This window comes from Pyxicephalus adspersus, chromosome 1 (assembly GCF_032062135.1).
Source record: "Pyxicephalus adspersus chromosome 1, UCB_Pads_2.0, whole genome shotgun sequence".
Taxonomy (NCBI): Eukaryota; Metazoa; Chordata; class Amphibia; order Anura; family Pyxicephalidae; genus Pyxicephalus; species Pyxicephalus adspersus.
Window position 1 is genome coordinate 117,798,060 of NC_092858.1, and position 24,472 is coordinate 117,822,531.

Genomic DNA, 24,472 nt, shown 5'->3' on the forward strand with positions numbered 1-24,472 from the left:
CAGGTACCAGGAGAACACTGAAGCTGTTAACCCATAAGCCAGTTGTTACTTTTAACTCTGTGTGGCATTTACATTCAAAAAACAAATATATTGTTTTAAAAAATTGGATATTTAAGTCCTTGGAGCAGGCAACTTTATGTTGTTACCTCATGCACAAAGCAGTTGTTTGGCATTTGGTGTGTTTGAATGATTTTCATGGTTTAATATGTGGAAAGAGCTTAGTGTAGTAATATTAAAGCAGACACACTGATAAAAATGTTATGCATGAGATGAATGCAACCAAATACTACACTGTGACTTTCCAAATCACAAAATAATGTTTCAGTTCATCTGTAAATATATTATTACAAAGATAAATACTAACTGTACAAACACGTAATATATGAGACCCAGAAGTTACCAAAATCACTGAGCTTTGTTAACACATATTGCTACATAATGTTACTATAGCACTGTTCTCCCCAGCCCCTTTTAGCCGGGAACACCACTCAACACTTTTCAGTAACCACCCAGCTGTTTTCAGGTAGTTACTGAAGAGTTGGGTCACAATGCAGAGTCTGCCACCCACCTACAATTTCATCCCACCCAGCTTGAGGTCCAAAAATCAAAATAGCTGCCACATGTCTCAGGGGCTCTGATATAAAAAGGTCTTTTCAGATGAAATATAACTGGAACAATGTGTTATTAAACCTATATGCTATGGGTAATAATAATGCACCTAAAAAAGTGGGAACACCTAGATTGTGTGAAAAAAATGGCATTCTAAATATAAAATGATCCTTCTATTGGAAGACTGATCTCAATGTAATATATTGAAATAGCAAATGAAAATATACATTGCAAAATGCATGGGGCGAGGGTAGTGGTGTCAAGTAGAAAATGACCAATTTACATAGCATATAATAACTTAAGAAAAATACCATGGGACGTGATAGGTTAAGATTAGTGTCTGTCTAAGTCTGTACAAGATACAGCCCACTGACATCACCAACACCTAAGGGAGCCCACTGGAAGTCGGGAAGTAAGGTAATACTTTTTTATTTTCTTTACTTACAATGTTTTGTACACAGGAATGGGGAAACATCCACATTTTGTGGATTTTTCTGTCTTTTATTCACACCCAATATTTAGTGCAATGTAGCACCATGGTCTCTACATTTTGTAATCCCTCTTTCCTAAAAATTTTACATAAATGTATCCTTTTTTCAATCCCCACTAAAGTAAACTAGCCCATACTCCCCATAGGCATAGCTTCTCCAGGGAGCTACTGCACAAGTTTGACAAGAGCACTGTACAAGGATATTTAGGACCAAAGCAAACACTGAATTAGCATGGGGTAACAATGCATGGGTTTGGTTTGATCAGTAAGGAATTCATAAAGCATTTTATGGGCAGCACAGTGGTTCAGAGGTTATCAATCTGGGCTTTGCAGTGCTAGATCCCAGGTTTGAATGCTAGCCAGGGCACTATCTGCATGGAGTTTGCAGGTTCTCTCTGTGTGGGTTTCCTCCGGGTACTCCCACATCCCCAAAAAACCCTATGCAGTTAGGTTAATTAGCTTCCACCAAAAATTGACCTTAGATGACATATGACTATGGTAGGGACATTAGACTGTGAGCCTTTTAAAGGACAGCTAGTGACATGAATATGGACTTTGTACAGTGCTGCTTAATATGATGGCGCTAGATAAGTACTGTGTGATAATGTGTGGTTTATTTGGAAGTGGACTCATCCTTTAAGGTTACATAGCTGGACTGACAAATTAGAGTTACAAAAGCCATATATCTTACTCTGAAGATGTCCTGGGCTTGGTTGGGTGGGCCTTTTAAATAAAGTGCATCAGTAAGAGTATTGGATTACCAGTGTTCATTTTGCACTTTTATTAGGGAGGGAGTATTTTAATTTTTTTTATTTTACAGTGGTTAGGGAGGACCTGATCTAGTGACAACTCTTTTAGGATAGTGATCTGTTGCTTGCTCAGTGTTGTAAATGTGTTTTTTTAATACAATGCTTTTGGGCTGTGTTATTTAGATCTGGGAATGTAAATTTCCCCCAGATACTGCAAGAAAACATTCTGACATCACCCACACCAAAGGAAGGTAAGACTTTTTATTTTTTTTAATTTTCTTTACTTTATGCAGCATTTTTCAAACAGGGAATAGGAGACATCTACATAAGCAGACATTTCAGTGGAAGGTCTACTTTAACCCAAACTCAATGCACCATAATCTCCATCCCTTTCTTAGAAGTACACAATAAACATATTCCTGCTTAACTAAACCAACTCCCCAAAGACAGTGTCTCCAGCTTGGGGACAGCCCTAGAGTGCTATGTGGAGCTACTGCGCATGCGTGACTACCGCAGCCTACATGGACGGCTGGTAGGTAAGCATACGCTGAATGGGCACGAGGTAACTATGCATGGTTTATGTGTGCTCAGGAAGTGGGATAACAGAGCATGTGTGGTTTATTGGAATTATGCTTTATGTCGTAGAGCAGGGTGGTAACCACGGAGCGAATGTCTCCAGCAATGACAAAGAAAGCACCACAAACATGTACTTCCTCTGTCTCTAAAGCCCCCACATCCGTTACTTGGCTGCACGTCACTTCTCCCTGGGAACTTTTCCCTAGCTAGCTCCGCCCACCGCTTTTAGGTAGACTCCGCCCATTACATTAGTTCCAGCGTACAGTACGAATAAAACTTTTGTAATAGATTACAACGCGCCGCCTGCAGAATAAGCCACGCCCACTGGTCGGCCCCGCCCATTCGGCCTCTGTTTGGGTTGTGTATGGATCCTAATTGTTGTGCTGTCAGGTGCTGGGAACGGGCCCGGCTGCTCGGTGCGGGACTCGTATGAGCCCGAGCTGTGTCGGGGATGGATTACAACAAGCTGTCATTGCTTCTGTCCCGATGGCAGATATGATGCTCCTTACAAGGAAGCCGGAGGGCCCCATCACAGCAGGTACAGTATGTTCCCAGTGCCTTATATAGATGTGCCCAGCATTACAGTAAGCATGGCTGGCTCATTCCATGTGTGACGTCATGGTGCTGGGGATTATCAGCACAATATGGGCAGCTCTCCTATTTCTGCATGATTTCACTGAGAACTTCCCTTACACTTCCTACATGCTTCACTATACTAGGAGGTTATCATATAGTCCTAGAAACAAAGACACCAATCTGTCACCATGGCTGCCAGGCGTCTTACCAGTGACATGCAGGAACATGTACTGAGGACATTCCTACTATCACAGGTGGAGTACCTCCTAGACTGTAAGCTCTTCAGGCCAGGGTCCTTCTCCCGTGTGACTGTCTGTATATGTCTGTCATGTGCAACCCCTATTTATTGTATAACACTACGTAATATGTTGGCGCTATAGAAATCCTGTTCAATAATAATAATGTGCAACATTCTGCAATGGTTTCAGTATAGATTTACTTGCTTTGTCCTCACATGCACCAAGGTTTGTAGTGGCACTTGTCCTATTTTCACCAATGGTACATCAACCCCGGTGTGAACTGCTCCGTAAAAAGGAACAATGGTAAAACATCATAAGACAAATATACACACGAATGTCACACGTTTATCTTTTTGTAGGTGCCTTGCAGTGATGACAGATCCAAAAACTTGTCACTGCTGCATCCCTCAACACCACTGACTCTTCCAGATCCATGATGATCCTCTTCAATTATTTTACATTATCCCCAGCAACTGGCTCTATTTACAGCGGTGCCAGGAATAGAGCAGGGCTGGGCACTACATGTGCTGTGAAAACAAAAAGCTACAGGGAGCCATAGTAGCCAGAATTTCTCTGTTTTTTGGCAAAAGATATTTTGTGTGTCAAAACCCTGCTGAAAACCCTACCTCCTGGTTCCACTTTAAGCAGCACATCATGGACATATTGAGGAATTAAGAAATAGCATTCTGCCATAGTAGGGAATCACGACCTTCTGCTTTACCACTGGAGAAAAGTTAGCAGGCATAACACTATAAAAATGTACATGTGGTAATTATAGTGGATTTATCCTATAAAGTTTACCTTTATCTGGCAATATTGAATAGGAATGACAATATTACATGTGTCATAAGGCCTTATACACACAAATACACCTCCGCTTCTGATTAATATGCCAATCAGTAATTGGCTAGAAGTCCTAAAACACTGCACTCGTACCCCCTATTAAGATGTCCTCCAAGGCTTGTAAACACAAAACTAATTTTGTGTACTTTTTAATTATATTTTTTCAGCACTTATAATCCATCAACAACTAACTGCAACCCAGAAATTCAGTCTCTTTCAATCGATTGGTGGCTGAATTCCCTTCAGATTAGTTTTATCATTGTTTTATCAGCCTGGAAGTGAAAATTCATCTGTGTGTACTAACAATTAAGCTATGTGAATGTCAGATGATTGTTGAACGGGATGAATAGCTATGCTCATTTCAAGTGAAATCTCACGTGTACAGTGGTCCATTAGATCAACCAAAATGGCACTATAGAAAAGGTGCTAACCCAAGGTGTGATACATTACAAGTAAAGATTATATTGTACAGAATAAAAACTAAATTTTATATCAATATGAATCAAATATTTTTAAAATAGAAGAGGGGGGAAACAAGGGGTTAGCAACTATTTCTTATATTTCTTAACACATTTAGTGGATTTATTCTTTTCTAATAATCTATTTTGTAGATTTATTCTACGAAACGCATCGAGAAATATAGGGATTGGTTGCTAACCCCTTCCTTCCCCCCTCTTATATTGTGAACACAGGTGGTTTGGCCCTTGAGACGCTAAACCCAGCACACATAACCTTGTATACTAAGTATAATATTGTCATTTATTGTTAACTATGCTTGGTAAAGTTTTAAAAATGTTTTATTCATTTTGAAATAAAATTTAGTTTTTATTCTGTACAATAAAATTTTTTCTTGTAATGAATCACCTTAAAAGTCCCCCTTGGGTTGGCACCTTTTCTATAGTGCCGTTTTGGTTAATCTTATTGACATAATTGGGATGTGGTTTGCTTTTTTGAGATTGATTTCCATTATAAAAAGGCCCATCTCATTTTATCAGTGTACAGTGGTCCCCTAACATTGTTCATCCTTCGGACGTGGCAGCTTGATGATCATCAAGCACTGTTCCTCTCCATAGAACAAAATGGTGCTGTGTGTACAGCGCTTGTTTGTTTTTATGTCACTGAAAGCGCTCATGAACGATAATTTGCAGCACCTCTCCGACGTCCAACTCCCCACATTTGTTCAAAATAGAAGTGGCTTTTAAGAACCAGATTACTATTTACTATTTACTGTTGTGTTGTATAAGTTTTCACCCATTGTGTTTTCCCTTATCCCACCCCTAGCTCACCACTATTTCCTAATATAGGGCTTAGCAATGGGGAACATTATCAGGATCACCCAGAAATGTTGGATGACAACTGCCTGCTGTAGCTCATAAAGGCTAAAGATTTTACATGATGCCCCCCCCCCCAAAAAAAAAACAAGTTATATGTTGCTTTTTTTTCTACAGAGCAAGCTTAGTCAGGCTAGTGACAGGTTCACTTTACGGTGTCCAGGAGGCTTGATCTGTAATTTAAAAAATACATTTTAAATTTTTAGCCAGGTCAAATAGTGAAGATCCCCCCACAAATGTACAAATACTCCACATTGAGAGGGGGGGGGTATTAGAAGTATACATAAGGATTAATAAGTGACCTCATAATAGATCTGTGAGCTACACGTGCAGCAGGATAAGGTTATCGGTAATCCCATACAATACGTGTAGTGTGCATGCCGTTGTCTTATGGTAGTCAGCACCAATCGATCTTTCTTATTTGTATCTATTCAGTTACATTTTTGCTTCTGATTGTCTTATAAGTGTATTGTAATTATAGCACATACAATATAAACACATGAACTTCTTGTGTAGATCTACTTATTGTAAAGCTTCTTATGATGATACAGATTTCCCTGTGGTGTTGATGATATAGATGTAATTAGCAGCTGCTACTTTTAGCAATGTTGTAATAATGTTTTCTATTTTGCATGGATATTTTAATTACTTAAACACACCACGGCTGATCTCCAAACCTCCTGTAAGCTTAAATTGTCTGTAAACCTGAATGCGAAGTATACAATATTTGTCACCCGAAAGAGTCGCTCATGATCTTTCTGGGTGATAGTTTAGAAAAGATAGTCTAAAAGCCTAATCTGGTCTATGGGGGTGGGAGGAGGAGAGGAAGAGTGCGAGGGGCCCTGCTGCGTTGTTATAAATAGTATTACAATAGCAGTCATTAGAGGACAGTTGTTAGTAATCCAACACAGCAGATAACTAATGACCTCCTCAGTGACCTTGGGGGACACTGTATACACTCCAGATCTTTGTCCCAGAGGACCACAAACAATTGTATTGGATTATAAATATCTTGGGGGTTAAGCCTACCCAAAAAGTAATGTCTTTTTTTTTTTCTTCTTCTTTGCTTTAGGGATCATATGTTAAATGTACTATTAAATGCATTTTGATGTATCCATAGATAAATGTAAAAAACCAAGTCGGTCAATACTGGGATTTAGGCACATGTAACAGATTTAGCCATGCCCACATGTCTCTCAATCCTCAGTACTCCCTTATCCTTAGATTTAGGATGACTATATGTCAGGAAACCGGAAATGACAGAGACGCATGGTATTCAAAACATCCTTTAGTACACCCCAGGCATGAATAGATGGATTTCCAAACATCTTGTTATGTCCAGCACTGAAATTCACAAAGACTCCCATCACATCTACAACAAAGCAGATGCAATACAGATTTCTAGTGAAATCAGTGAAAATTTATCAAAATGCACGTCTGCATGTGTTAACATTTATGTGCACAGTTATTAATTTTCCTAATAAACTTTTTATTGAATGTGAACATATATATAAATAAAACTATTTATATACAGTACAGTATACTTTTATATGGGATATGCTGGATTCTAGTGTGTTTATTTCCTTTGTAGCTTTACTTGATGGACTTTTGTCTTTTTCAGTCTGACTTTGTTACTAAGTTCAAAAAGAAAAGAAAGCTTGTGATTATACCCTTAAGGAGTATTAAAAAAATCAATGCCCTTTTCAAAATATGCATTTGCACAAGCTGGAAAAAGTGAGTCTGTGACATTGTTTCCAGAATTCTTTGCGATGTTTTAGCTCTGCCTTGTCATTAAAGTTGGATGATAACATAAAGAAGGGAAGAATTTATGTTTTAAAATGTTGAGAATTTTATTAAGGCATTCAAGATGATCATGAATATAGAGGTAATTGAGTTTAAAAAAGAAGGCAAATGTTTACAGGTTATACAATTTTTTTTCCTGTTTGTGAAACAATATTTAAAATGAATATACATCAGTGAAAAAGATGCTTTGTATCTGGAATATCTATCTCTGGGCAAAAGCCCCTAACCCCTATCCCCTCAAAACCATTCTGCATATTTATTTGGTTGCTGTACCTTGTGAAGGAACAAAAACCTCCCTAAAACTGCTGTCCAAATCCTTTGACAGTGCCACTTCTAGGTACTAGGGACTGCTGCTATAGTTAGTTATGGCAGCACAGAGTTGTCAGTGTATTTTATTGCACAAATTGAGTTATTAAAGAACAGTGTGGCCCACCTTACTATTGGCTGGTTTGTGTTAGGGTGACAACCACCACCCAATGGGAAAGGTAGGTCAGCCGGCCAGGTTTCTTATTATCCCAATATGTACATTACCAGTGGTTATGTCACTGGCCCTTCAGGTGCTTTACAACTTTATATGTACATTGGCAACTGCAGTCTCGGCAGAAAAAATGAATTTAATTTATGTGCTTAAATTGGTTACATTGATAGATTGGTTGTGTGTCTTACCTTGATTTCTAACCTAAGGCTAGGTACACACGTGCAATGGTACTCGTCTGATAATAGGCTCAGGGCTGATAAAAGACAAGAACCTTGCATGTGTACAGGGCTCGTCGCCCATGGTATGAACGACCGTCCTGGCGGATCCAAACACTATGGATGATGAATGTTCATAATGGAAGTGAAGGAGGAGCGAGCATAACGGGATGCCGCTCTGTCGTTCTCCCCTCTCCATAGAGCACAATGGCTGTGCTGTGTGTACATTCATGCATCGTGCAGTCGTTACTCGTTGGAAAGGATCGTGACAGATCCTTTCCAACGACAATTATTGCACATGTGTACATCGCCTAAATCCTTCCTACCTGTTATCTAACCTTATCTCTCCTACCCATTGCCTAACCTTAATCACAAGTTAACCTATCCAAAACATAGCCCCTAAAAATAATCCTCCTGATTCCCTAACTTCACAGCAACAAAACCTGATGCATAGTAAAATGTGAACATAGGCGACTTAATAGTGTGTAATGGGTTGTGCGGAACACCCCCTCAGCAACCTGCATCATAGAGGAAGAACAATGCAGACACAGATCTACTGTACTGTAAACAGAATCTTCCTGGGGATCAATCACTGACATAAATACAACATTGTAATATATTTTCTTGCCTACAGTATTGCAGTATGTTGAACCCCTGTATCACAATACATATTTTATAGTTAGATTTTTGCAAATACATCCCGCTTACATCCTTGCTCTTCCATTCCAATCCTGGGCAGCCAATAGGAGGTGTCATGTCATGCTTGTTCACAATTATTTAACCAAATTCACCTCTCCCTGCTTTGTCACTGACCTCTTCATCCAGTCCTCTTCCAGGTTTGGGCTCTTCAGCCACCTTAAGTGCACAAGTAATTGGGATTCTGAAGGCTGACACCTCTGATTGTCCTGTAGGGTTTTCAACAGTTTAATTAGAAGATGGTTCAAATTTCAAATCTTTACTTAAAGAGAAAAGTTTTGAATATTTAATAATGCTGGCCCTTTGTACTGCAGCTCTGTTGTTTTGGCTTAATGTATCAGCACCTGTGTGGTTAGATCCCATCCCATCCTAGCCATGAAAAATGGCAAAATATGCAAATTACCTACTGTTGGTAGGTGAAACATATTCCTGTAAAAAAAAGCTGGAATTATACTTCTCTTACCTCCATCTTTTGCTTGTGGTCTAAGGAGGATGTAGCCATCCTTATGGAATGACACCCGCAGAGTTGAAAAAAAAAATTTTGAGATGACACTTTTGTAATGGACTAGAATGTGTTGCAAAAATGAACTTGCTTAGTTTCATAGGAATCTTCTGGATAGAATAGTGATTTTGATCACACCCGCAACACCAAGTCTTCACAGTTGAAAGGGAGCCTTCTTTGTTGTTACTCTCATCTTGAAGCTGCGTGGTGCCAATAACACAAGCCGTAGACTCCCAAAAACTTGTATTCTTAATCTTGTATGGCTTTGAACCTACTAGGCCTGTTCCTGATGGATTTTTTTTTATTAGTGTTTTCCATTTTCTTGACATTCTAAGGAAGTTTACTACTTTCTGCTGTTCACTGCTTTGTGAAACTTGGTGCTTTCTTTGTTGCAGTGTAAAGTCAATGACAGCATTCGGGTTCCTTAGAAATATCTGGCATTCTGTGCAAGATATAAATAAATGATGCTGATATCTCTGAAATGCTTGGACTGTCTATTACCTTGTTGCTAAACTGAGACTAATAGAATGGGGATAATAAAGGTGCACACTTGCATTTTACTTCATTTTTTCAGAACGGGGAAAAAAAAAAAAAGACTTTATGTTGACTTACAGCTACATATACATGCAACTTCTTCTGTTCATAACTTTACGAATATTATTTTCAATGTTTATGACATCCTAAATGGTATAGCAGTGTTTTGGGGTTTGGGTGGTGGGGATACATACACAAAAATCAGTTTAGTATGTTTATTGTGTTTGGTTTTGCTTTTTGCAGTGCGATATGGAGACGGACTATATGATTCCTATATGAGGGTCGATCATGAGTCAGTACAAGATGCGGCAGCAGAAAAAGAGAGTCCATCCACTTTACCTTCTATTGGTGGGCTTGTTGTAAGTAGCAAATCACTATTCTTCGTCCTTCAAGTTCTATCTTTCCATCTAATTTGCTTAAAGCAGAACTAAAGTGAAAAAAAAAAAATCACACCTTTATTCCTGCAGATCCATCGATGGGGTTGGATCCGATGGGGTTGGACCCCGTTTCTGATCCCGTCACTGGGTGCTGCCATCGTCAGTGTTCTTTTCCTGTCCTCTTACTACATCACTCAATCTCACACTGCACAGGTGTGAGATCGGGTGATGTAGCTGGCTGTAAAGGAAAAAAAGAGAAAGCGATCTCACTGCGCACGCATGTGATTGTAATTTATTTCCCCTTAGTGGAAAAAAAAGCCCCTTGTGCGCATGCGCAATAGGAGCAGCGAAAAAAAATAAAATAAAATGTGCAGGCACCGTCCCTTTAAGTCTGAATGGACTGAAGACTGAAATAAGTCATGCATCCTGGGAGGCTCTGCGATCCCATTCAGTCTATTCAGACTTAAAGGGGCAGTGCCTGCACCTTTTATTTATTTATTTTTTTAAAGGGTGTTGCACTTAATAATAAATAAAAAATAAAATTTTTACTATGCATATAAGGGTTGTCTAACCTTTTATGTAAAGTAAAATTTGTTGAGTTTAGGTCCGGTTTAAATTGTTTCCTAACTTCTGTTAAATATTTTAACAAACTTTCACAGCAGACATTCAGTTAAAATACATGATTGCATGTATCAATAAAAGACCTAGAGCAACTTGGCGACAGATACGGTAAAACAGCCCTAGCAGTATTGTTTTAGGTCTCTTCTGACCCCCTTTCTATGTATACTTTTTTTTTTCAACTTTTGTATGTGCTAATGCTTTGTTAGGCTAATTTTTTTTTACATAAAAATGTTTTATTTCTCAGCATGTAAATTGCTGGATTTTACATTTAATTCAAAGCCTATTGTTGGCGTTTGTACATTTATAACCTTCTTCTGGTCTGGTCTTGGGACAGTCCCTGTAATCACTTCTGTTACTTCTGTTTTCTATGAGCACAGGGACCTTTTCCCATGCAATTGCTAAGACAGCCACGTGACCTAGGTAAAATACACTAATGATTTGTAATTAAATAAAACATTTTCCACAGTTACACAGTAAGTCAGGTTGAAAAAGACCATTAGTTCATTAAGACCAAAGTCCATTAAGTTCAAATTAAGACCAAAAGTCCATTAAGTTCAACAACTAGGAAATAAACATATTCCATACCCTTATAGACGTTGATCCAGAGGAAGACAAAACAACCTTGGTACGATTTTGCTTCAACAGGGAAAAAAATCCTTCCTGATTTCGTGAGGCAATTGGACAATACCTGGATCAACGGTCTCTGTTATCTAAATGAAATTAAAAAGTTGCAAATATCCTGCCCCCATAACAAATGCAGATATATTATATGTATGTACAGCACCGTTCATGCATCGTGCAGTCCCTTGTTGTTGGAAAGGATCGTGAAAGATCCTTTCCAACGACAAAAATTGCAAGTGTGTACGCAGCTTTAGTGCAAGTGAAAATATCAGAAACCAAGACTCAAGATAATACAAAACCACTGTGTTTCAAATGTAGGTCTTCAAAAGGGGGTGACTGTTCTGGTAAGAAAATGCAGCCTCGGTGGTGGAAAGCCAGAGCCTGTCAGAGGACATTGATGTGTTCTGTGGCTAGTGTGAATTGCTCAAAAACAGGCTCAGCGGTAGTACATGGCTGCAATAATTCCTACGCAGGCTTTGGGAACACAGTACAAGTGTCTCAAGTGTGTTGGTGGATGTTTGACCTGTGGGCCATATTTCCATTCATTTTGTTACAAAGCTGAAGGACTGCTTTAAAAGCCTCAGCAAGCTATAATCAGTTTGGGGTCCAAAGTTGTAAAATGCACCTCCAGTGTTGATAAGCTGTAATAAACTAACACAGTTCAAGAGTCTTGGTTGTGATCTTTATTGCACTTTACAGGTGCACTTTACAGCAGAACTAAACCGGTGGCTGGTGAGCTTCTGCCATAATCATCAAGTATGCACAGCATGCTTTATGATTATAACACATACTTACCTGAGTTTAGTCAACCTGCAGTGACATGCAACATCTTGGTACTACCTCCTGGTGTTTTTTTTTTGTTTTTGTTTTTGTTTTTTCAGTTTAGGTTTGCTTTAAAGCGTACCTAAACTCAGAATTTTCACTTTACATAATAGGGTAGACAACCATTTTATGTAAAGACGTGTCGGGTGATAAAAGGCTGCGAGCGTATAACTATCAATTATAACTCCGCTGTTTTGCGCCTACCAGCCGTCACATTAAGTCCGGATTACAACCTGAATTTATGCAGTAGGTGATGAATGTCTAGCAAAGGTACCATTGTTAAATGTCTGGACTGAAAAATCAGCCCTGCAGGTTTAAAGGTAAGTTTTTTTTTTTTGTTTTGTTTTTAAAAATACAATAAATATTAATAATACCTTAATACATCTATTCCTATACCTATATTGTAATTAAATCTAGGAGACGCCTGAAAATTGAATTTGAATATTTGTGTGTGACTAGTGTTATATACCAAAAGAATCAAGGGTGCAGTGTTTCGAGGAGCTGCTGTGGTAGAGGAAAAAGAGATGTCACAAGGTGTTTATTTTTTCTTGTTATACACAATATATAAGAATCCTGTTATAAATAAATAAATATGGATAGTATGACTAAAGCCGTGCAAAAACTTCCAATTATAGTCGTTGGAAAGGATCTTTCAGGATCCTTTCCAACAACTATGCACTGCACGATGCATGAACGAGTGTTGCACCGTTCTGCTGTATGCAGAGAGGAGGGGGAGAATGACAGAGCGGCACCCTGCTGCGCAATTTCCCCTTTCCCTTGCATTACAATAGTTCGCCGTTCATCATCTGTGGATCCGCCAGGGTGGTCTTTCGAACGATGAACGGCGCGCGCTGTACACACTCCAGATTCTCATCCGATATTGGCCCTGCACCGCTTTTCGGGCAAGAACCACTGGAAATGTGTATGTTGCTTTAGGCTACGTACGTTCAGTATTTGTCATTGGATTTGATCTTTCACAATTATTTCCATCAACAAATACAAGTACATACAGTGCCATTTGCTCTATGGATAGTACATACAGCGCTGCTCTGTCTCTCTCCTTCACTTGTATTACGATCGTTCGTCGTTGGTGGAACGATCCTCGAACAATGTCAGACGAGCGCTGTACACATGCTAGATTCTCCATTTTCTGTGAATAGCCCTAAAGTCTGACCTTCTGCTATTGAAATGTTAGAATCTTCTGACTCTAGACTTTTTTTTACCCTTTGCTAAGATGTTTAAACTACGTACATTTACTCCTTATTTAGTGCACACATATATTGTTTTGTAAATGTTAGATAAGTTTATGTATTTTTGTTGACAAAAACAGCATTTTATTGTTCTAAACAAAATCTTTCCTGATATTCCACATTCTTCCTTAAGGCTCAGACTTTGATTTTAATTTAAATGGTACTGGAATAGTTCATTGCTATCAACCAGTCATGTTTCAAATCCCTGGTTGTTATTGAAACAAATGGGAATTGTTAACATCCCTTAAGGAGGTGTATGACTGCAGTGTGGTTGTGGTGCATTTTTCTAGAGTAGTCTGCTGCTCTACAACCACACCTAAATGCCAGCAAAAAAATGCCTGCTCCCGGACAACAAGTTGTGGTAAATAGGAGCCTGGGAGTAGTTAACCACATGGCAGGAATTCTGAACCTAAAAGTAAATCTTGGCGTAGACTACATATAATCATTTGCACAGTTGGCAGCTGCTGTGCCCCCTTAATCCCCTCTATCCCAGGCAGCAAGTTCTTGCCCACTGAATGAATGAGAGCTCTTGCTGCTAGCGATAGCAGAAATAAAGGGGGAAGTGGCCTCCAACTAGTCCACTCATTGTTCTTGTGCCTGAATTCAGCCTAAGGGCATGTTTAAACTAGCAGGTTTGTGACTCAAAAACGCTTGCAAAAATTGTAATGTTCTTTTTTCTGGCAGGCAGCTGGTAGTGGCTGTGTTGGTGCAAATTTCTTGGACTCTACATGCATCTAGATGCGGAGCAGCGATAGGTATTTGTTGGTTCCCAGTCATCAGTGATAGCCAGAATTAGGAGTGTGTAGCCCCACAAAGTAAAGGCTACTTGGTTTCAAAAGGGAAAACATTTATTAATGAATCTATGTTTCATATTGAGGCATCATACAGAGCACAGCACATAGAGATTACAGGTGCGAAGGGGTTATACTTATATATGTATATCTAAAAATGTTTTTTATTTTATTGTTTAGTTTATTTATTGTTAAGTTTATTTTTCTTTTCTCTATCTATAGATAAGTGGAAATAAATTCACAATGAAGGATCACCAACATGTCAAAGTCCAGCAATTATATGAGAACTCTGGAAACCTTAGAACCACTTCTAAAATCCCTGGGACTGACAGGTTGTTGCCAGTACTGACCAAAGAGAAGAGCTCCGATAGCTCAGGAAACTCAAAATCTAGTGATGGATCCATCAAGTCTGCAAAGTCCACCTATCTAACTCCTGAACAAGTGCTAAAGCAACACAAACACCAGCTGACCTCTTATGAACTGCAGGAGATAAACAATTTTCCTGAGATTTACTTTGTGGGTCCAAATGCAAAAAAGAGACAAGGCATAGTTGGGGGTCCAAATAATGGAAGTTATGATGATGACCAGGGGGGATATATATTAGTCCCCCATGATCACCTGGCCTACCGCTATGAAGTCATAAAAGTTATTGGAAAGGGTAGCTTTGGCCAGGTGGCAAAAATTTATGACCACAAACTTCATCAACATTTTGCACTGAAGATTGTCCGCAATGAAAAGAGATTCCATCGGCAGGCAGCAGAAGAGATCCGCATTCTAGAGCATCTAAAAAAGCAAGATAAAACTGGGAGCATGAATGTTATCCATATGCTGGAAAGTTTTACGTTCCGCAATCACATATGCATGACTTTTGAGTTGCTGAGCATAAATTTGTATGAACTAATTAAAAGAAGTAAATTCCAGGGTTTCAGTCTACAGCTAGTCCGTAAGTTTGCCCATTCAATCTTACAATGCTTGGAAGGTCTGCACAAGCATAACATTATCCACTGTGACCTTAAGCCAGAGAATATATTGCTAAAGCAACAAGGGCGCAGTGGAATTAAAGTGATAGACTTTGGATCAAGTTGCTTTGAGCACCAGAGAGTCTACACATATATACAGTCTCGTTTTTATCGGGCACCCGAAGTCATCTTGGGAAGTCGTTATGGAATGCCAATTGACATGTGGAGCTTTGGCTGCATTTTAGTTGAGCTGTTGACTGGCTACCCTCTATTTCCGGGTGAAGATGAAGGGGATCAGTTAGCATGCATGATGGAACTCCTTGGAGCTCCTCCTTCAAAGCTTTTAGAGCAATCTAAAAGATCAAAGAACTTTGTAAGTTCCAAGGGCTACCCTCGTTACTGCACAGTCACTACACTACCTAATGGATCCGTTGTCCTAAATGGAAGCAGGTCACGCAGGGGCAAGATGCGTGGTGCTCCTGGTACCAAGGACTGGGTTGCAGCTTTGAAAGGCTGTGAAGATGCTCTTTTCATCGAATTCTTGAAAGGTTGTTTAAATTGGGATCCATCTGCACGCTTGACCCCAACTCAGGCTCTACGTCATCAGTGGATATGCAAGCGATTGCCTAGGCCCCCAGTAACGGATAAGTCCTCTGGAAATAAAATTGCCAGCCATATCAGCTCTTTCCCAGGGATTAGTTCTAAGCTACCCCCTGTCGCTGGGGTAACTAATAAGTTACGGGCCAATATAATGAGTACCTCTGATGGGAGCATACCACTTAGAACTGTCTTGCCCAAATTAGTCAGCTAATCCTAGCAGACAGGTTTTAAATATAGCAATGTGGATATTTTACTACCCCTCATTTTACACAAGACTCCTAATTTTTAATTGTATGGTTTACTAAAAAAAAAAAAAAAGAGGAAATTCTTGAATTCTGTGACTATATGCAAACCAGTAGAAAAAAAAAATTAAGGGCTAAGCTTTTTAATTAACGTGATACAAACATATTTTATGTAAGTTTAAATTATAGGTCCATGTGTTTTGTAATTGTCATGTAGAAGCACACAAGTCACCTTCAATTGTGCCCTAATTTTCCTGCTTGACAAGGTCATATATCTACTTTAGAAGAGGGATTTTAATATGTTAAACATTCTTATACAGTAAAACTAGGTTAGTTATTAAACAAAGCTTGTCACTTCAGATTTTTTTTATTTGATAATAATCAAGTCTTTGACTTGATTTGCTATTATCGAGTGTTTTTGCATAGAGCAAACAACTCCCGTCTCTAATTTTTAAATTGGCTTAATGGTAACTGAAACCCATTGACACATGGTTGTGCTCATCCTATTTTTTCCTTTACTGTCTATTACTGATCACAGAATGTGGTGTGGCTGTTAAAATTTGAATCTGTAGACCTGCCCACATCTTTAAACATTTGGTCATCCATTCCCAAGGGGATGTTTAAAAATGTCATGCATGTCATGTTCCATGGCACTGTGTTGGCAGTTATACAAACTGAAAATCACAGTTATTGGTGCCACTTTCTAATATCTAGTCCTCATTTCCTGTGCATGTAATGTGTTTCTCGGAACAGATATATTTGTTCATGCTCAGGCAGCATTGTGTGTGTATCATATATCGCATAGTCAGCACGCCAAGAATACTGTTAGCAGTTGTCTGTCATTTGGAATTCTCAGTTCAACAGTAACATGTAGCAGTCCATGCCAGGTCATCAAATAGGAAACTTTGCATGTTTTTTACTGTAATTTATTTAGTAATTTTGGGCTGCATCTTTCAGCTTGACATAGCTTACGCCTAAAGGCTTGAAGTTTTGCATCAAGTTACAAAGCACAAATGCAGTACAATTTTGTCATTTAAACAGCCACTACAATAGTAATCATTTATGATATCACAGCACATTACTTTATTCACATCCTGAATGGTTTGTTTTTTAGGTAATTTATGCCTACCTACTATAGTATGGCAATTATTGTTGTGACTCCAAGGTAGAATATAAAAATCATGCAAAGGAATGCCATCAACAACTGTAGTAACCAAACTAATGATTTTAATTTTTAGATAAAATAAGGAAAAATTCCTTTTAAACAAAGATTTATTTTTTTTGTTGGATTTAAGCATTCTTTTTACTCTATTGTGGTCGTAAGCCTTGCATGTGGAACACTAGAAAACAGGTAAATAGGATACAGGGCAAAGGGACATAGTAATCCTTTCAATATTAATTGTATAATTTAAAGAAGAAATTACTAAGAGTTGTTTAAAGTTACTTCTAGTTACCTCCCCGCATATAAAACATTTTCTCTCTATCAGTGAGTATGTCCGAGAGAGCGAGAGAAACATGACATTTTAGGGATATTGGCACATTAATCAAAGCATACAAGAAAATGGAAGTTCCTAGGTAATCTTCATTTAGGGGTTTCCTGCCCCACTTACACTTGAACCTAGTAAATGCAGATGTTTGCAGCATGTTAGTTTATCTTAACATCCGAAGGGGAGAGAAATAATTCTAGGGCCATAATTTACCGTAAGATGTAAATTAACTGCAAAGGTTTTAAAAGTATACTTGTCATTTTCTGTAGGTGCACGCATATTTAGAAGTTTGATTTTTTGGTATTTACTTGACATGGTCTCACTTTTTTTTTTTTCACAAAACATTTCTTTAAATAGTCTGGTTTCTCCGTTACTCGGCATCTTTTTATACTGTAGGTTCCCTACTTTCAGTTTTAGGCTCTTTGAGGTGAAATTTCAAGAAAAAAATTGGAACAATTGAAGAAAAAAAAAACTGACCTTTGCAGGTGCAGGGGTTGTTAGGCATTTTGTCCTAAAATTTCATACCTTGGCATTGCAGCTATAGCAATGTCTTGGTAACCTTCAATATAAACATAGAGCAGGTGCTCTGTACTAATATTAAAGGGCTGAAATGTTATCAAGTCTTCTGGGAGCAAAATTAGCTCATTTTCTTTTTGTATAACATAACTTCAGCCTCTGTGGCATAATTAGTGTTTGGAAGACCAACACATAATTAGCAATTCAAAAGTAGCCCCAAGCTTGTGTGTGTGTGTTTTTTTAGTTGTATGTGGTTAATACTATCCCTCCTTTTCATATTTGATTTTGTGTGTGTATGTATGTGCATGTGTGTATGTATATATCCATATATAAAAAATTAGCAAAAAGCCTATTTCTTTCCCTCTTACTTCCCCTTTCTTTTGCTCTACTACCTTCTTAAGTCCCCACACAGATGTTAGATGGTTGTTGCTGGAAGCAACCTTTTGTGATAGTTTCCACACCTTGTTGGACTGATTATTGACATTGGGAGACCACTGTACACGTCAAATTCTTGCCTGAGCTGAGCATGATTGTTTCGGGAGACAATCATCTGATGTGTGTATGAAGCATTAGTGTTGTGAACTGCTTTGGCTTGTAACATTCTTGACAATGCTCTGTGTTTACTACACACGTTTTCTGGGTTATTTGTAGAAGGCTTCCTGCTATAGAAAGTATACAGGAAATCAGGCATGCGTTCTAGATACACAATGCAGCATGAAGCTACTTTCATGAATGGGGCGATCAACAAAGCAAAATGTTATGATTAGATAAAGCTGAACTATATGTAAATCCAAAAGACACCAATAAATGCAGTTCTGTATTCATTATTTCATTACTTAATGTAATGTTTAAATGCAAATATTGAAAGTATCCTAGTCCGGCCTGGTACTAGCCTCATACTATTCCTGTAATGTGCTGAAGTGTGAGAAGGAAGCAGCACACACATTTGTCCTATGTGCTGAAAAGAAGTATACTGATAGAAGAAGGGAAAGTGCTGTGATCCTTTTTCACTGTTGGGTTGCAACTATCTGACCGTCTGGAGAGAAATTAGGTTGAATTATGCTGAATGCCACTAAGGGAGATCTTCAAAGGACAGCTCTGAAAAAAAGGGGGACGTTTCAGCTAAATCTGCTTTTTCAAATTTTAATGTTTTATTGTATATTACTTTTATCTTTGAAGAGAGATTTTATCTTGCTATTTGCCCAGTTTTATCTTGTAATGCTCTTGAGCCAAACCTGCAACCCATGGTATCCATAGCCCTTAAGCTCCAGCAACCTGGAGATCAGACCTGGCCTACAAAGGGTGAAGAAGTGTTGTGGTCAAGTCATCATCTGGGAACACATCCCCTCACTCTGGGAAGGTGCTTTACACCATACATGCAACATAACTGCTGCACTTTACTACAGTACAAATACTGCCAAAACTTTTGCAACATGTCACAGTACCTGCACTGCAAGAACCAGAACTCAGGAAAGTAAAGAAATCTATTTGTTACACTGACATTTTTCACTCCAATTTATACATGATTCATTCCTTTTTGCCTATTATTTTTCCTTTTTACATTGAGACATGCCGTGAGGAATATTAAATACTGCGCTGGTAATTTTAGGGAACCATAAATGTGTTTTTATTATAATATAAAGAGGCTATACTTGTGCTCTCCAAATGCAGTTGAAATATGCTCACAGTCCCTGGATGTCTAAATACTACATGAAGCTGTGTGATGGTACTAGAGGCTGCGGTTGGCTTCCCTTCGATTAAGTTGGTCACCACTTTTTTTTAAAAATGTATCAAAGCTATGTACTCACTGCTGAGTAGTTTTATGAATATGGCCTGTAACCTAGGAACAGAAGAAAAGTTTGAGGTGTCGAGCATGAGAATAGATTGTGTTATTGAACTAGTAGGTAAATTATTAATTTAAAGGTTTAATTTCAAATGCAGTGTTTAACAATGGACAAAAACCAGGGGTGTCAAACTCTGCCCCGGAGGCCAAATCTGGACCCCAATGTCCTTTTTTTTTGGCCCCCAAAGGCCCGCCACTGCATTGAAATAGCGCCGCTGCTACGATTCCCAGCATCACTTCTGTCTAGCGGGCTCTCTGCCTATGTGTGGCCCCACATTGGACTATTTTATAGAAGCAAATAATGCTGGGAATATTAGTAGCGGCGCTATTTCAATGAAGAGGGAGTTTTAGGGCGGGCCTCATAAGATTGAGCTCCACATTGGCCGGGTCTGGCATTTCCAGCACTCCCCCTCAGCTGTACTTTTCCTTGCTACTCCAAGGCATGGACTTGAATCGTTGGATTTTCATAGAAGAATATTGTTATTATTATTGTTAGTCTATGCAAAAAGGTTACCATTGAAATTTAACTCAGAAGGCTACAAATAGACAAAGAGGCAGAAGATTTTTTCTTAAAATAAAAATTCTCTATTATAAGCTTGTTCCAGATTGACTATGAATCAAAACCTTTTTGTTTCTATATGAAAAGGGTTTATATCTAATGAGAAGGAAAAATTTCCTCAAGGTTGGCCCGCGACTTTGTCTTTGTTTTTAATTTTGGCCCTCTGTGTTTTTGAGTTTGACACCCCTGACGTAAACCAATGAAATTCTATTGTATGTTGCCCCTTTACCTGTGCTGCCAAACAGTGAGTTATTGTGCTTCATTTGTTGGACCTATCCTTTGGCCAATAAATTGGTTTTAGCCAAAGAACAGAGTTGATATTCTAGCCCTGTGTTTGAACTGTATATATCAAACTCACTTCACATGTGAGTGTGTTCAGGTAGTCACACTGCTCAAAAACCGTACTATATGATTGATCATTTCCCTTTCCGTGTTAGGCTGCTTAAAGCTTGAGCATTTTTTTTAGTTTTCAATCCTGTGTGGCCCTTACAATCAGGTATCATCCTTTCTGCTGCCTACTCTGTAATTAAATTGTATATACACCCAGGTATAACACTTACCCTTTCTATAAAAATGCTAACAAAAACAACACTGTGCAAATCAGTAGAGCCTAATTGGCTGAAAACATTGACTTCCCATTGAAAACATTGGTGTTCTGTGATGTACAGGATGTTGATCTCAGAAAAGTATCAGACATTTATTTATGTGTTATATAAAAATTATGTCTGAAAATATAATGGACACCAATAGTAGAGAACACAAAAAAGTTTTGCTATGTGCTCTTATTGCTAATAATAGATTAAACAATTTTTGCCCTTTTTTAGAACATCTAGTTATACAATTATGTGTTTAATTTTGTGGAACATTTAGTATAGGTAGAAATGAGTGACTGGGAAAGCATTTTTCTTTGACTTTTAAAATATGGGAAACATGAAGATATAGCAAATTTATTTATTTCTTTTTAATAATAAATTTGATCAATTTTTACCTATTTCTGTGGCCATGAGCCTGGTTCCCACCCCTTCCCACCTCTGTACATTTGGTAATTCTCACTAATCATAAAGTCTGGGGGGCTGGAAAGGAATTCATCCAGGATCTTAATCTTGAAAACTTGGTCAGTATTGGCATTAGAGCGAAATGTATCATTCTGAGCATCCATAATGTTTAATAGTGTGGTGGACCTAACATGCAACTATCTAAGGTACCTCCTGTGTGGTGTCGTTGGTGGTTTTTCACTGCAAATACCCTTTACGTAACCCATAATTTGGTTTGAATATATATTCTTTTGCCGTAAACCAATTCAGAATGTTCCCCCACTGACCTATTGGTGGAATATAAAGTTTTCAAGATGCTGTGCCCCAATTACTATGCATTATTACTGCAACGTTTAAGGCTTTATTTCAACTAGGACACTCATTTATTGAATTTATCCATTGTAACGTCTCAAAGGAAAACCCAATGTGTAATTTTGTTCTGGATTGTAATGTTAAACATATACTATTACCATAAAGTTGTGTTGTACTTATTGTGAACTGTGTATTGTACATATGTGGCACCTTGAAATATGCATGGTTTTTTGGATTTTTTTTTAAAGAATGTATGGAATTAGCAGGCTTTTGGATCCAGGACCAGGTTTTTACCAAAAACGGGCCAGTGTCATTAGGTTTCTATGGACAAATGTAGCATTCTTTTGACATCAGTTTGAGACTTTAATGAGAATTCCAAATTCATGGCTTTTGCATTCCCATAAACTTAAAAGTGGAGAAACAGAAGTCTGAGGACACTGGCCCTAAGATGTTAACTAAAATATGCAAATTTTTATTACAACGACAAAGTATAACATGTAATTTAGGGGCCATTTGTATTATGAGACCATATTAAAATAAAACCTTTTTAAAAATGTGTGTGTTTTAAACCTTAATGATTTCAGTCTAACTGACACCAGTGATCTTTTGGCTGTCTTGTAAGGGTGACATTCTTCCCACTGGCTAGAAGTGTAAGGGACGTTCTTTCTCCTGACCCCCATCCTCTTGGACTTAGTTATATCAAGCTGGGTGGGAAGAAGCTGTAGGCCCCTGTATTGTGACCCAAGTTTTCACTAATCACCCCTAGTTCTGGGTGGTACTTCTGCCTAAAAGGGGTCAGGGAGAACACTGCGTCATGTTAAAAAAGGCAGAGAATGCTTTGCTTTTTTACTATGCACATTTTCTGCTTTTCAGTATTTTTAATACGAAAATTTAAAACCATATTGTGTGTACAAAATATACCTGGAAATACAGATATTACCTTTTGTAAAGTTGAAGTAACATCATCATTTAACTCCACTTCTGTTTAAACAATAACTGTTTAGAAAGGACCTCCGCTTTAAACAAGAAAGAGGAAAGTTTAGCAGCCTTAAAAAGTATTTTTACAGAAAGAATAGACTCAGCAAATGTAGTGGGTAATGCAACAGTATGTGATTTTTAGCTGACCTATATCTGAATGCTGTTTCAAAATGCATCAGGATTTGGAAGAATTCAAAAGGGGAAATCAGTATGGCCACATTCTTCTTCCTACATCACCTGATCTCGCACTGCACAGGCGCTAGATCGAGTGATGTAAATAGGGGAAAAAAACTTGCTGACTGAGCATGCGTGTGATCGGCAATTTTTTCCCTATTGATGATGAGTCACTATGAGATGCTCGGGCATGTGCAGAAGGAGAAGCCTCTTGGAATGGGTGACGTAAGTATCCCGGGAAGCTCTGCACTCCAATTCATTTACAGGGTGGTGCTACACCCTTTTTGTTTTGCACTTTATGTAAAGTAAAATTCTCAGTTTAGGTATGCTTTAAGTACACTAATCAATTTTCAATTTGGAATTACCAGGGTAAGTAGCAGCCACAAGTGTGACAGCCACTATAAAAACAGAAGTTTTGGCAGGTTGCTGATCTGGTTCATTCAGGTGTGCTTTAACACAATGTCAAGAAGGAAGGATATCTGCAATGACCTAGAGAAGCAATTGTTGCTGTCCATCAATCTGGGAAGCATTATAAGGCCATTTGAAGCCCATCATATATACAGTGAGACTGCTAACAAGTGGAAAACATTCAAGCCAGTTGCCAATCAAAGAGTGTGCGTTCCAGCAAATTCACCCCGAGGTTAGATTATGCAATGCTCAGAAAAATAAGCTTGATTTGCATCTAAATCGGCGGTCGCCAACTGGTGGTCCGTGGCTCTGGCCAGTGCGTCCCCCCCCTCTAAAAGGTCAGGAGGTGGACCCTGCAGGGGGAGGGCATCTGCCAGAGCCGTGGACCATGTCCCCCGTACGAATCACAGGCTCGGAGTGGGCGGGTTTTGGCCTTATGACGTCACGCTGGGGAAAGTTTCTTCCCCCTTGAGTGACACGCAATTCTATGCGCATGCAGAGTCCGTGCATTTAGTGGTTCAAAAAGGTTGGGACCACTGATCTAAATGACCTGGGCACCCTGCAGTCATTGGTCCTGATTTTTATTAAAGCTCTCCAAAACTGGAGAAGGCCCACTTTTATCAGTGAAGCTGGGTGATCCAGCAAACCTCGAGTGGATCTTGTCCAGAATAGAAAACATTTGCTAAAAAATAGCAAATGACTTTTAGGAAATCCATTCCAGGTTTGCTGGATCACCCAGCTTCACTGATGAAACTGTATCGTCTCCAACTTTGGAGAGGTTTAATAAATCAGGCCCATTAGGTTGACCATGGACTACTCGTATACTAAAGTATAAAGTAGAGTCAAACTAAGGCCATCTGAGTGACAGCTAAAGATTGGGTCAAAGCACAAGACACTGAATTTATCCACAACATCAAATCTACAATATATTCCTTGGAAAAAAGGAGTTTGAGTAACCCAATTACATTGTAGACATCAAGATATTGAATTATTAGGTGTACTTAGTTTTTCACACATAGCTTCTCCTTTGCTTCATTTTTGTTAAATAAATAATAATACAGTAGAATCTGTTGTGTGTCTCATGACTTTAGTAAAAACCCAGATTAAATGGAATGGAAAATTGTTAAATGTAATGCCTTGAAGGAATAAATGATGTATCTGAAGGAACATTTAATCATACTGTCATACCATTTGTACTTCTTTCCTGCACATACCCTCTGTCATCCTCCCCACAGTC

The 24,472-nt window shown here is 38.6% G+C and overlaps 1 protein-coding gene across 1 annotated transcript; it reads left to right on the forward strand.

Annotated features, from left to right (window-relative positions):
• Positions 1–2,771: 2,771 nt before the first annotated feature.
• On the forward strand, positions 2,772–22,231 carry DYRK3 (dual specificity tyrosine phosphorylation regulated kinase 3). The gene is made up of 3 exons (XM_072425335.1): positions 2,772–2,962; positions 9,885–10,000; positions 14,346–22,231. Exons 1-3 carry the CDS (start codon positions 2,854–2,856, stop codon positions 15,891–15,893), a joined length of 1,773 nt encoding a protein of 590 aa, XP_072281436.1. The 5' UTR covers positions 2,772–2,853; the 3' UTR covers positions 15,894–22,231.
• The last annotated feature ends 2,241 nt before the right edge of the window (positions 22,232–24,472 follow it).

Excerpts from the sequence above, each read along its gene's own strand:
- DYRK3 (XM_072425335.1), top strand. The coding sequence starts at position 2,854 with ATGAGCCCGAGCTGTGTCGGGGATGGATTACAACAAGCTGTCATTGCT. Across the intron at positions 2,963-9,884 it reads GGAGGGCCCCATCACAGCAG|TGCGATATGGAGACGGACTA; the intron begins GTACAGTATGTT and ends TGCTTTTTGCAG. Across the intron at positions 10,001-14,345 it reads CTTCTATTGGTGGGCTTGTT|ATAAGTGGAAATAAATTCAC; the intron begins GTAAGTAGCAAA and ends CTCTATCTATAG.